The sequence below is a fragment of the Oncorhynchus kisutch genome, unplaced genomic scaffold (assembly GCF_002021735.2).
Source record: "Oncorhynchus kisutch isolate 150728-3 unplaced genomic scaffold, Okis_V2 Okis01b-Okis20b_hom, whole genome shotgun sequence".
NCBI classification, from domain to species: domain Eukaryota; kingdom Metazoa; phylum Chordata; class Actinopteri; order Salmoniformes; family Salmonidae; genus Oncorhynchus; species Oncorhynchus kisutch.
Genome location: NW_022261978.1, coordinates 9,622,980 through 9,637,389, shown reverse-complemented (window position 1 = coordinate 9,637,389; position 14,410 = coordinate 9,622,980). Strand labels below are relative to the sequence as shown.

The window sequence follows — 14,410 nt, the reverse complement described above, 5'->3', positions numbered from 1 at the left end:
CTATATAATAATACAGTCCCCTCTCTCCCTCTATATAATAATACAGTCCCCTCTCCCCCTCTATATAATAATACAGTCCCCTCTCTCCCTCTATATTATAATAACCATCATAATATTGGTACCTAAAGTCATCTGGATCACTGCCTAATGTTTCAGCAACTGTAATAACTCATTGGAAGAATAGAATAGTTGACTAATGTGTGAAAAATGAAGACGAGTAATGACTGTTGTTCACTCGACTGTCTTATTAATGGTAGAAGAAAATGGTAAAAGTTTGTAAAAACATTTAAACATTCACGACAATGCCAAATTACAGTGACTGTCTGACTTTGTTGTTCACACAGGAGAGAGACGTGACTATCGTGGATCCTCTGGGGAGCCTCAACAACATCATGATGCTGAAGAGGCAGAGAAGAGTCTCTCCACATCAGAACTCCTCAAGAAACACCAGCAGAGATCCACAGGGAAGAATCCTCACTGCTGCTCTCACTGTGGGAAGCGTTGCAAATCTTTATCAGAACTTAAAATACACCAGAGAACACACACTGGAGAGAAACCTTATAGCTGTGATCAATGTGGGAGGAGTTTTACTATATCAAGCCATCTGACTTCACACCAGAGAACACACACAGGAGAGAAACCTTATAGCTGTGATCAATGTGGGATGAGTTTTGCTGCATCAAGCAATCTGACTTCACACCAGAGAACACACACAGGAAAGAAACCTTATAGCTGTGATCAATGTGGGATGAGTTTTGCTGCATCAAGCAATCTGACAAGACACCAGAGAATACACACAGGAGAGAAACCTTATACCTGTGATCAATGTGGGAAGTGTTTTACTATATTAAGCTCTCTGACTTCACACCAGAGAACACACACAGGAGAGAAACCTTATAGCTGTGATCAATGTGGGAAGTGTTTTACTATATCAAGCTCTCTGACTTCACACCAGAGAACACACACAGGAGAGAAACCTTATAGCTGTGATCAATGTGGGAAGTGTTTTACTATATCAAGCTCTCTGACTTCACACCAGAGAACACACACAGGAGAGAAACCTTATAGCTGTGATCAATGTGGGAAGTGTTTTACTATATCAAGCCATCTGACTTCACATCAGAGAACACACACAGGAGAGAAACCTTATCTCTGTGATCAATGTGACAAGAGATACTCCGATAAAAGATCTCTGATTAAACATCAGAAAATACATGAAGGAGTTGTTTCATGATATCACTGAAATAATGTCACAATGTAGAATGTTTTAACATTGTAGTAGGAGTGTTCTAATGATGTCACAATGTAGAATGTTTTAACATTGTAGTAGGAGTATTTTAATGATGTCACAATGTGGAGTGTTTTAATGATGTCACAATGTAGGATGTTTTAACATTGTAGTAGGAGTGTTTTAATGATGTTCTACCTTATCGTTTGCCCTGTTCAATTGATTGCAGCATGATATGGATATTAGCCTCATGGGAAAATCCAGGCTCTGAATTGAAAGTATTATTTAACAAAAAGTGACTAACAAAAAAGTGAGCTGTGTTACACTTACTGTGTTGGTGACCCACTGTAATCAAAATGTAGAACTTCAAAAAAGAAAATGTTTATTCTTCTTTTTTTATATAACCAGGCAAGTCAGTTAAGAACACATTCTTATTTTCAATGATGGCCTGGGAACAGTGGGTTAACTGCCTGTTCAGGGGCAGAACGACAGATTTGTACCTTGTCAGCTCAGGGGTTTGAACTCACAACCTTCCGGTTACTAGTCTAACGCTCTAACCACTAGGCTACCCTGCCGCCCCAATGGGTGGTAGCCAGCTGTTTTCTACAAGTTGAAAAAGCTGCTTGTTTAAAAAAAATACATATAATATGATAATTGTTGCAGATGTTTGGTGGATGGTTGTCACTATCAACTCCATTATAATAAATCTACTGGTGGAAGGTTGTCACTATCAACCCCATTATAATAAATCTACTGGTGGAGGGGGATGGTTGTCACTATCAACTCCATTATAATAAATCTACTGGTGGAGGGGGATGGTTGTCACTATCAACTCCATTATAATAAATCTACTGGTGGAGGGGGTTGGTTGTCACTATCAACTCCATTATAATAAATCTACTGGTGGATGGTTGTCACTATCAACTCCATTATAATAAATCTACTGGTGGAGGGGGATGGTTGTCACTATCAACTCCATTATAATAAATCTACTGGTGGATGGTTGTCACTATCAACCCCATTATAATAAATCTACTGGTGGAGGGGGATGGTTGTCACTATCAACTCCATTATAATAAATCTACTGGTGGAGGGGGTTGGTTGTCACTATCAACTCCATTATAATAAATCTACTGGTGGAGGGGGTTGGTTGTCACTATCAACTCCATTATAATAAATCTACTGGTGGATGGTTGTCACTATCAACCCCATTATAATAAATCTACTGGTGGAGGGGGTTGGTTGTCACTATCAACTCCATTATAATAAATCTACTGGGGGATGGTTGTCACTATCAACTCCATTATAATAAATCTACTGGGGGATGGTTGTCACTATCAACTCCATTATAATAAATCTACTGGTGGATGGTTGTCACTATCAACTCCATTATAATAAATCTACTGGTGGAGGGGGATGGTTGTCACTATCAACTCCATTATAATAAATCTACTGGTGGATGGTTGTCACTATCAACCCCATTATAATAAATCTACTGGTGGAGGGGGATGGTTGTCACTATCAACTCCATTATAATAAATCTACTGGTGGAGGGGGTTGGTTGTCACTATCAACTCCATTATAATAAATCTACTGGTGGAGGGGGTTGGTTGTCACTATCAACTCCATTATAATAAATCTACTGGTGGATGGTTGTCACTATCAACCCCATTATAATAAATCTACTGGTGGAGGGGGTTGGTTGTCACTATCAACTCCATTATAATAAATCTACTGGGGGATGGTTGTCACTATCAACTCCATTATAATAAATCTACTGGTGGAGGGGGATGGTTGTCACTATCAACTCCATTATAATACATCTACTGGGGGAAGGTTGTCACTATCAACTCCATTATAATAAATCTACTGGGGGATGGTTGTCACTATCAACACCATTATAATACATCTACTGGGGGAAGGTTGTCACTATCAACTCCATTATAATAAATCTACTGGGGGATGGTTGTCACTATCAACTCCATTATAATAAATCTACTGGTGGAGGGGGATGGTTGTAACTATCAACTCCATTATAATAAATCTACTGGGAGATGGTTGTCATTATCAACTCCATTATCATAAATCTACTGGTGGAGGGGGATGGTTGTCACTATCAACTCCATTATAATAAATCTACTGGTGGAGGGGGATGGTTGTCACTATCAACTCCATTATAATAAATCTACTGGTGGAGGGGGATGGTTGTCACTATCAACTCCATTATAATAAATCTACTGGGGGATGGTTGTCACTATCAACTCCATTATAATAAATCTACTGGTGGAGGGGGATGGTTGTCACTATCAACTCCATTATAATAAATCTACTGGGAGATGGTTGTCACTATCAACTCCATTATCATAAATCTACTGGTGGAGGGGGATGGTTGTCACTATCAACTCCATTATAATAAATCTACTGGTGGAGGGGGATGGTTGTCACTATCAACTCCATTATAATAAATCTACTGGTGGAGGGGGATGGTTGTCACTATCAACTCCATTATAATAAATCTACTGGGGGATGGTTGTCACTATCAACTCCATTATAATAAATCTACTGGTGGAGGGGGATGGTTGTCACTATCAACTCCATTATAATAAATCTACTGGGAGATGGTTGTCACTATCAACTCCATTATCATAAATCTACTGGTGGAGGGGGATGGTTGTCACTATCAACTCCATTATAATAAATCTACTGGGAGATGGTTGTCATTATCAACTCCATTATCATAAATCTACTGGTGGAGGGGGATGGTTGTCACTATCAACTCCATTATAATAAATCTACTGGTGGAGGGGGATGGTTGTCACTATCAACTCCATTATAATAAATCTACTGGTGGAGGGGGATGGTTGTCACTATCAACTCCATTATAATAAATCTACTGGGGGATGGTTGTCACTATCAACTCCATTATAATAAATCTACTGGTGGAGGGGGATGGTTGTCACTATCAACTCCATTATAATAAATCTACTGGGAGATGGTTGTCACTATCAACTCCATTATCATAAATCTACTGGTGGAGGGGGATGGTTGTCACTATCAACTCCATTATAATAAATCTACTGGTGGAGGGGGATGGTTGTCACTATCAACTCCATTATAATAAATCTACTGGTGGAGGGGGATGGTTGTCACTATCAACTCCATTATAATAAATCTACTGGGGATGGTTGTCACTATCAACTCCATTATAATAAATCTACTGGTGGAGGGGGATGGTTGTCACTATCAACTCCATTATAATAAATCTACTGGGAGATGGTTGTCACTATCAACTCCATTATCATAAATCTACTGGTGGAGGGGGATGGTTGTCACTATCAACTCCATTATAATAAATCTACTGGTGGAGGGGGATGGTTGTCACTATCAACTCCATTATAATAAATCTACTGGTGGAGGGGGATGGTTGTCACTATCAACTCCATTATAATAAATCTACTGGGGGATGGTTGTCACTATCAACTCCATTATAATAAATCTACTGGTGGAGGGGGATGGTTGTCACTATCAACTCCATTATAATAAATCTACTGGGAGATGGTTGTCATTATCAACTCCATTATCATAAATCTACTGGTGGAGGGGGATAGTTGTCACTATCAACTCCATTATAATAAATCTACTGGTGGAGGGGGATGGTTGTCACTATCAACTCCATTATAATAAATCTACTGGTGGAGGGGGATGGTTGTCACTATCAACTCCATTATAATAAATCTACTGGGGGATGGTTGTCACTATCAACTCCATTATAATAAATCTACTGGTGGAGGGGGATGGTTGTCACTATCAACTCCATTATAATACATCTACTGGGGGAAGGTTGTCACTATCAACTCCATTATAATAAATCTACTGGGGGATGGTTGTCACTATCAACACCATTATAATACATCTACTGGGGGAAGGTTGTCACTATCAACTCCATTATAATAAATCTACTGGGGGATGGTTGTCACTATCAACTCCATTATAATAAATCTACTGGTGGAGGGGGATGGTTGTCACTATCAACTCCATTATAATAAATCTACTGGGGGATGGTTGTCACTATCAACTCCATTATAATAAATCTACTGGTGGAGGGGGATGGTTGTCACTATCAACTCCATTATAATAAATCTACTGGGAGATGGTTGTCACTATCAACTCCATTATCATAAATCTACTGGTGGAGGGGGATGGTTGTCACTATCAACTCCATTATAATAAATCTACTGGTGGAGGGGGATGGTTGTCACTATCAACTCCATTATAATAAATCTACTGGGAGATGGTTGTCACTATCAACTCCATTATCATAAATCTACTGGTGGAGGGGGATGGTTGTCACTATCAACTCCATTATAATAAATCTACTGGTGGAGGGGGATGGTTGTCACTATCAACTCCATTATAATAAATCTACTGGTGGAGGGGGATGGTTGTCACTATCAACTCCATTATAATAAATCTACTGGGAGATGGTTGTCACTATCAACTCCATTATCATAAATCTACTGGTGGAGGGGGATGGTTGTCACTATCAACTCCATTATAATAAATCTACTGGTGGAGGGGGATGGTTGTCACTATCAACTCCATTATAATAAATCTACTGGTGGAGGGGGATGGTTGTCACTATCAACTCCATTATAATAAATCTACTGGGGGATGGTTGTCACTATCAACTCCATTATAATAAATCTACTGGGGGATGGTTGTCACTATCAACTCCATTATAATAAATCTACTGGTGGAGGGGGATGGTTGTCACTATCACCACCATTATAATAAATCTACTGGGGGATGGTTGTCACTATCAACTCCATTATAATAAATCTACTGGTGGAGGGGGATGGTTGTCACTATCAACTCCATTATAATAAATCTACTGGGGGATGTTTGTCACTATCAACTCCATTATAATAAATCTACTGGTGGAGGTGTATGGTTGTCACTATCAACTCCATTATAATAAATCTACTGGGGGATGGTTGTCACTATCAACTCCATTACAATAAATCTACTGGGGGATGGTTGTTACTATCAACTCCATTATAATAAATCTACTGGGGGATGGTTGTCACTATCAACTCCATTATAATAAATCTACTGGTGGATGGTTGTCACTATCAACTCCATTATAATAAATCTACTGGTGGATGGTTGTCACTATCAACTCCATTATAATAAATCTACTGGTGTATGGTTGTCACTATCAACTCCATTATAATAAATCTACTGGTGGATGGTTGTCACTATCAACCCCATTATAATAAATCTACTGGGGGATGGTTGTCACTATCAACTCCATTATAATAAATCTACTGGTGGAGGGGGATGGTTGTCACTATCAACTCCATTATAATAAATCTACTGGTGGAGGTGGATGGTTGTCACTATCAACTCCATTATAATAAATCTACTGGGGGATGGTTGTCACTATCAACTCCATTATAATAAATCTACTGGGGGATGGTTGTCACTATCAACTCCATTATAATACATCTACTGGTGGATGGGGATGGTTGTCACTATCAACTCCATTATAATACATCTACTGGTGGAAGGGAATGGTTGTCACTATCAAAACCATTATAATAAATCTACTGGGGTATGGTTGTCACTAACAACACCATTATAATAATGGGGGATGGTTGTCAATATCAACACCATTATAATACTGGGGGATGGTTGTCACTATCAACTCCATTATCATAAATCTACTGGTGGAGGGGGTTGGTTGTCACTATCAACTCCATTATAATAAATCTACTGGGAGATGGTTGTCACTATCAACTCCATTATCATAAATCTACTGGTGGAGGGGGATGGTTGTCACTATCAAATCCATTATCATAAATCTACTGGGAGATGGTTGTCACTATCAACTCCATTATCATAAATCTACTGGTGGAGGGGGATGGTTGTCACTATCACCACCATTATAATAAATCTACTGGGGGATGGTTGTCACTATCAACTCCATTATAATAAATCTACTGGGGGATGGTTGTCACTATCAACTCCATTATAATAAATCTACTGGTGGATGGTTGTCACTATCAACTCCATTATAATAAATCTACTGGTGGATGGTTGTCACTATCAACTCCATTATAATAATTCTCCTGGTGGAGGGGGATGGTTGTCACTATCACCACCATTATAATAAATCTACTGGGGGATGGTTGTCACTATCAACTCCATTATAATAAATCTACTGGTGGAGGGGGATGGTTGTCACTATCAACTCCATTATAATAAATCTACTGGGGGATGTTTGTCACTATCAACTCCATTATAATAAATCTACTGGTGGAGGTGTATGGTTGTCACTATCAACTCCATTATAATAAATCTACTGGGGGATGGTTGTCACTATCAACTCCATTACAATAAATCTACTGGGGGATGGTTGTTACTATCAACTCCAGTATAATAAATCTACTGGGGGATGGTTGTCACTATCAACTCCATTATAATAATCTACTGGGGATGGTTGTCACTATCAACTCCATTATAATAAATCTACTGGGGGATGGTTGTCACTATCAACTCCATTATAATAAATCTACTGGTGGATGGTTGTCACTATCAACTCCATTATAATAATCTACTGGTGGATGGTTGTCACTATCAACTCCATTATAATATTCTCCTGGTGGAGGGGGATGGTTGTCACTATCACCACCATTATAATAAATCTACTGGGGGATGGTTGTCACTATCAACTCCATTATAATAAATCTACTGGTGGAGGGGGATGGTTGTCACTATCAACTCCATTATAATAAATCTACTGGGGGATGTTTGTCACTATCAACTCCATTATAATAAATCTACTGGTGGAGGTGTATGGTTGTCACTATCAACTCCATTATAATAAATCTACTGGGGGATGGTTGTCACTATCAACTCCATTACAATAAATCTACTGGGGGATGGTTGTTACTATCAACTCCAGTATAATAAATCTACAGGGGGATGGTTGTCACTATCAACTCCAATATAATAAATCTACTGGTGGATGGTTGTCACTATCAACTCCATTATAATAAATCTACTGGTGGATGGTTGTCACTATCAACTCCATTATAATAAATCTACTGGTGGATGGTTGTCACTATCAACGCCATTATAATAAATCTACTGGTGGATGGTTGTCACTATCAACCCCATTATAATAAATCTACTGGGGGATGGTTGTCACTATCAACTCCATTATAATAAATCTACTGGTGGAGGGGGATGGTTGTCACTATCAACTCCATTATAATAAATCTACTGGTGGAGGTGGATGGTTGTCACTATCAACTCCATTATAATAAATCTACTGGGGGATGGTTGTCACTATCAACTCCATTACAATAAATCTACTGGGGGATGGCTGTTACTATCAACTCCATTATAATAAATCTACTGGGGGATGGTTGTCACTATCAACTCCATTATAATAAATCTACTGGGGTATGGTTGTCACTATCAACTTCATTATAATAAATCTACTGGTGGAGGGGGATGGTTGTCACTATCAACTCCATTATAATAAATCTACTGGTGGAAAGTTGTCACTATCAACTCCATTATAATAAATCTACTGGGGGATGGTTGTCACTATCAACTCCATTATAATAAATCTACTGGTGGAGGTGGATGGTTGTCACTATCAACTCCATTATAATAAATCTACTGGGGGATGGTTGTCACTATCAACTCCATTATAATAAATCTACTGGTGGATGGTTGTCACTATCAACCCATTATAATAAATCTACTGGGGTATGGTTGTCACTATCAACTTCATTATAATAAATCTACTGGTGGATGGTTGTCACTATCAACTCCATTACAATAAATCTACTGGGGGATGGTTGTTACTATCAACTTCATTATAATAAATCTACTGGGGATGGTTGTCACTATCAACTCCATTATAATAAATCTACTGGTGGAGGGGGATGGTTGTCACTATCAACTCCATTATAATACATCTACTGGTGGATGGTTGTCACTATCAACCCCATTACAATAAATCTACTGGGGGATGGTTGTCACTATCAACTCCATTATAATAAATCTACTGGGGGATGGTTGTCACTATCAACTCCATTACAATAAATCTACTGGGGGATGGTTGTTACTATCAACTCCATTATAATAAATCTCCTGGTGGAGGGGGATGGTTGTCACTATCAACTCCATTATAATACATCTACTGGTGGAGGGGATGGTTGTCACTATCAACGCCATTATAATAAATCTACTGGTGGATGGTTGTCACTATCAACCCCATTATAATAAATCTACTGGGGGATGGTTGTCACTATCAACTCCATTATAATAAATCTACTGGTGGAGGGGGATGGTTGTCACTATCAACTCCATTATAATAAATCTACTGGTGGAGGTGGATGGTTGTCACTATCAACTCCATTATAATAAATCTACTGGGGGATGGTTGTCACTATCAACTCCATTACAATAAATCTACTGGGGGATGGTTGTTACTATCAACTCCATTATAATAAATCTACTGGGGGATGGTTGTCACTATCAACTCCATTATAATAAATCTACTGGGGTATGGTTGTCACTATCAACTTCATTATAATAAATCTACTGGTGGAGGGGGATGGTTGTCACTATCAACTCCATTATAATAAATCTACTGGTGGAAAGTTGTCACTATCAACTCCATTATAATAAATCTACTGGGGGATGGTTGTCACTATCAACTCCATTATAATAAATCTACTGGTGGAGGTGGATGGTTGTCACTATCAACTCCATTATAATAAATCTACTGGGGGATGGTTGTCACTATCAACTCCATTATAATAAATCTACTGGTGGATGGTTGTCACTATCAACCCCATTATAATAAATCTACTGGGGTATGGTTGTCACTATCAACTTCATTATAATAAATCTACTGGTGGATGGTTGTCACTATCAACTCCATTACAATAAATCTACTGGGGGATGGTTGTTACTATCAACTTCATTATAATAAATCTACTGGGGGATGGTTGTCACTATCAACTCCATTATAATAAATCTACTGGTGGAGGGGGATGGTTGTCACTATCAACTCCATTATAATAAATCTACTGGTGGATGGTTGTCACTATCAACCCCATTACAATAAATCTACTGGGGGATGGTTGTTACTATCAACTCCATTATAATAAATCTACTGGGGATGGTTGTCACTATCAACTCCATTACAATAAATCTACTGGGGGATGGTTGTTACTATCAACTCCATTATAATAAATCTCCTGGTGGAGGGGGATGGTTGTCACTATCAACTCCATTATAATAAATCTACTGGGGGATGGTTGTCACTATCAACTCCATTATAATAAATCTACTGTTGGAGGGGGATGGTTGTCACTATCAACTCCATTATAATAAATCTACTGGGAGATGGTTGTCATTATCAACTCCATTATCATAAATCTACTGGTGGAGGGGGATGTTGTCACTATCCAACTCCATTATAATAAATCTACTGGTGGAGGGGGATGGTTGTCACTATCAACTCCATTATAATAAATCTACTGGTGGAGGGGGATGGTTGTCACTATCAACTCCATTATAATAAATCTACTGGGGGATGGTTGTCACTATCAACTCCATTATAATAAATCTACTGGTGGAGGGGGATGGTTGTCACTATCAACTCCATTATAATACATCTACTGGGGGAAGGTTGTCACTATCAACTCCATTATAATAAATCTACTGGGGGATAGTTGTCACTATCAACCCCATTATAATAAATCTACTGGGGTATGGTTGTCACTATCAACTTCATTATAATAAATCTACTGGTGGATGGTTGTCACTATCAACTCCATTACAATAAATCTACTGGGGGATGGTTGTTACTATCAACTTCATTATAATAAATCTACTGGGGGATGGTTGTCACTATCAACTCCATTATAATAAATCTACTGGTGGAGGGGGATGGTTGTCACTATCAACTCCATTATAATAAATCTACTGGTGGATGGTTGTCACTATCAACCCCATTACAATAAATCTACTGGGGGATGGTTGTTACTATCAACTCCATTATAATAAATCTACTGGGGGATGGTTGTCACTATCAACTCCATTACAATAACCCTACTGGGGGATGGTTGTTACTATCAACTCCATTATAATAAATCTCCTGGTGGAGGGGGATGGTTGTCACTATCAACTCCATTATAATAAATCTACTGGGGGATGGTTGTCACTATCAACTCCATTATAATAAATCTACTGGTGGAGGGGGATGGTTGTCACTATCAACTCCATTATAATAAATCTACTGGGAGATGGTTGTCATTATCAACTCCATTATCATAAATCTACTGGTGGAGGGGGATGGTTGTCACTATCAACTCCATTATAATAAATCTACTGGTGGAGGGGGATGGTTGTCACTATCAACTCCATTATAATAAATCTACTGGTGGAGGGGGATGGTTGTCACTATCAACTCCATTATAATAAATCTACTGGGGGATGGTTGTCACTATCAACTCCATTATAATAAATCTACTGGTGGAGGGGGATGGTTGTCACTATCAACTCCATTATAATACATCTACTGGGGGAAGGTTGTCACTATCAACTCCATTATAATAAATCTACTGGGGGATGGTTGTCACTATCAACACCATTATAATACATCTACTGGGGGAAGGTTGTCACTATCAACTCCATTATAATAAATCTACTGGGGGATGGTTGTCACTATCAACTCCATTATAATAAATCTACTGGTGGAGGGGGATGGTTGTCACTATCAACTCCATTATAATAAATCTACTGGGGGATGGTTGTCACTATCAACTCCATTATAATAAATCTACTGGTGGAGGGGGATGGTTGTCACTATCAACTCCATTATAATAAATCTACTGGGAGATGGTTGTCACTATCAACTCCATTATCATAAATCTACTGGTGGAGGGGGATAGTTGTCACTATCAACTCCATTATAATAAATCTACTGGTGGAGGGGGATGGTTGTCACTATCAACTCCATTATAATAAATCTACTGGTGGAGGGGGATGGTTGTCACTATCAACTCCATTATAATAAATCTACTGGGAGATGGTTGTCACTATCAACTCCATTATCATAAATCTACTGGTGGAGGGGGATGGTTGTCACTATCAACTCCATTATAATAAATCTACTGGTGGAGGGGGATGGTTGTCACTATCAACCACATTATAATAATCTACTGGTGGAGGGGGATGGTTGTCACTATCAACTCCATTATAATAAATCTACTGGGGATGGTTGTCACTATCAACTCCATTATAATAATCTACTGGGGGATGGTTGTCACTATCAACTCCATTATAATAAATCTACTGGTGGAGGGGGATGGTTGTCACTATCAACTCCATTATAATAAATCTACTGGTGGATGGTTGTCACTATCAACTCCATTATAATAAATCTACTGGTGGAGGTGGATGGTTGTCACTATCAACTCCATTATAATAAATCTACTGGGGATGGTTGTCACTATCAACTCCATTATAATAAATCTACTGGTGGATGGTTGTCACTATCAACTCCATTATAATAAATCTACTGGTGGATGGTTGTCACTATCAACTCCATTATAATAAATCTACTGGGGGATGGTTGTCACTATCAACTCCATTATAATAAATCTACTGGGGGATGGTTGTCACTATCAACTCCATTATAATAAATCTACTGGGGGATGGTTGTCACTATCAACTCCATTATAATAAATCTACTGGTGGATGGTTGTCACTATCAACTCCCATTATAATAAATCTACTGGGGGATGGTTGTCACTATCAACTTCATTATAATAAATCTACTGGTGGAGGGGGATGGTTGTCACTATCAACTCCATTATAATAAATCTACTGGTGGATGGTTGTCACTAATCAACTCCATTATAATAAATCTACTGGGGGATGGTTGTCACTATCAACTTCATTATAATAAATCTACTGGGGGATGGTTGTCACTATCAACTCCATTATAATAAATCTACTGGTGGATGGTTGTCACTATCAACTCCATTATAATAAATCTACTGGGGGATGGTTGTCACTATCAACCCCATTATAATAAATCTACTGGGGAATGGTTGTCACTATCAACTCCATTATAATAAATCTACTGGGGGATGGTTGTCACTATCAACTCCATTATAATAAATCTACTGGTGGAGGGGGATGGTTGTCACTATCAACTCCATTATAATAAATCTACTGGGGGATGGTTGTCACTATCAACTCCATTATAATAAATCTACTGGTGGAGGGGGATGGTTGTCACTATCAACTCCATTATAATTAATCTCCTGGTGGAGGGGGATGGTTGTCACTATCAACTCCATTATAATAAATCTACTGGGGGATGTTTGTCACTATCAACTCCATTATAATAAATCTACTGGTGGAGGTGTATGGTTGTCACTCTCAACTCCATTATAATAAATCTACTGGGGGATGGTTGTCACTATCAACTCCATTACAATAAATCTACTGGGGGATGGTTGTTACTATCAACTCCATTATAATAAATCTACTGGGGGATGGTTTTCACTATCAACTCCATTATAATAAATTTACTGGTGTATGGTTGTCACTATCAACTCCATTATAATAAATCTACTGGTGGATGGTTGTCACTATCAACTCCATTATAATAAATCTACTGGTGGATGGATGTCACTATCAACTCCATTTTAATACATCTACTGGTGGATGGTTGTCACTATCAACTCCATTATAATAATTCTCCTGGTGGAGGGGGATGGTTGTCACTATCACCACCATTATAATAAATCTACTGGGGGATGGTTGTCACTATCAACTCCATTATAATAAATCTACTGGTGGAGGGGGATGGTTGTCACTATCAACTCCATTATAATAAATCTACTGGGGGATGTTTGTCACTATCAACTCCATTATAATAAATCTACTGGTGGAGGTGTATGGTTGTCACTATCAACTCCATTATAATAAATCTACTGGGGGATGGCTGTCACTATCAACTCCATTACAATAAATCTACTGGGGGATGGTTGTTACTATCAACTCCATTATAATAAATCTACTGGGGGATGGTTGTCACTATCAACTCCATTATAATAAATCTACTGGTGGATGGTTGTC

At 38.4% G+C, this 14,410-nt stretch overlaps 1 protein-coding gene across 1 annotated transcript; it reads left to right on the top strand.

The window, feature by feature from the left end:
• Positions 1–355: 355 nt before the first annotated feature.
• On the top strand, positions 356–1,219 carry LOC116358868 (gastrula zinc finger protein XlCGF17.1-like; the record flags this gene model as incomplete). The annotated part of the gene is made up of 1 exon (XM_031811125.1): positions 356–1,219. A coding segment is annotated over one exon (864 nt), but the record flags the coding sequence as incomplete, so codon positions are not given.
• Between the last annotated feature and the right edge of the window lie 13,191 nt (positions 1,220–14,410).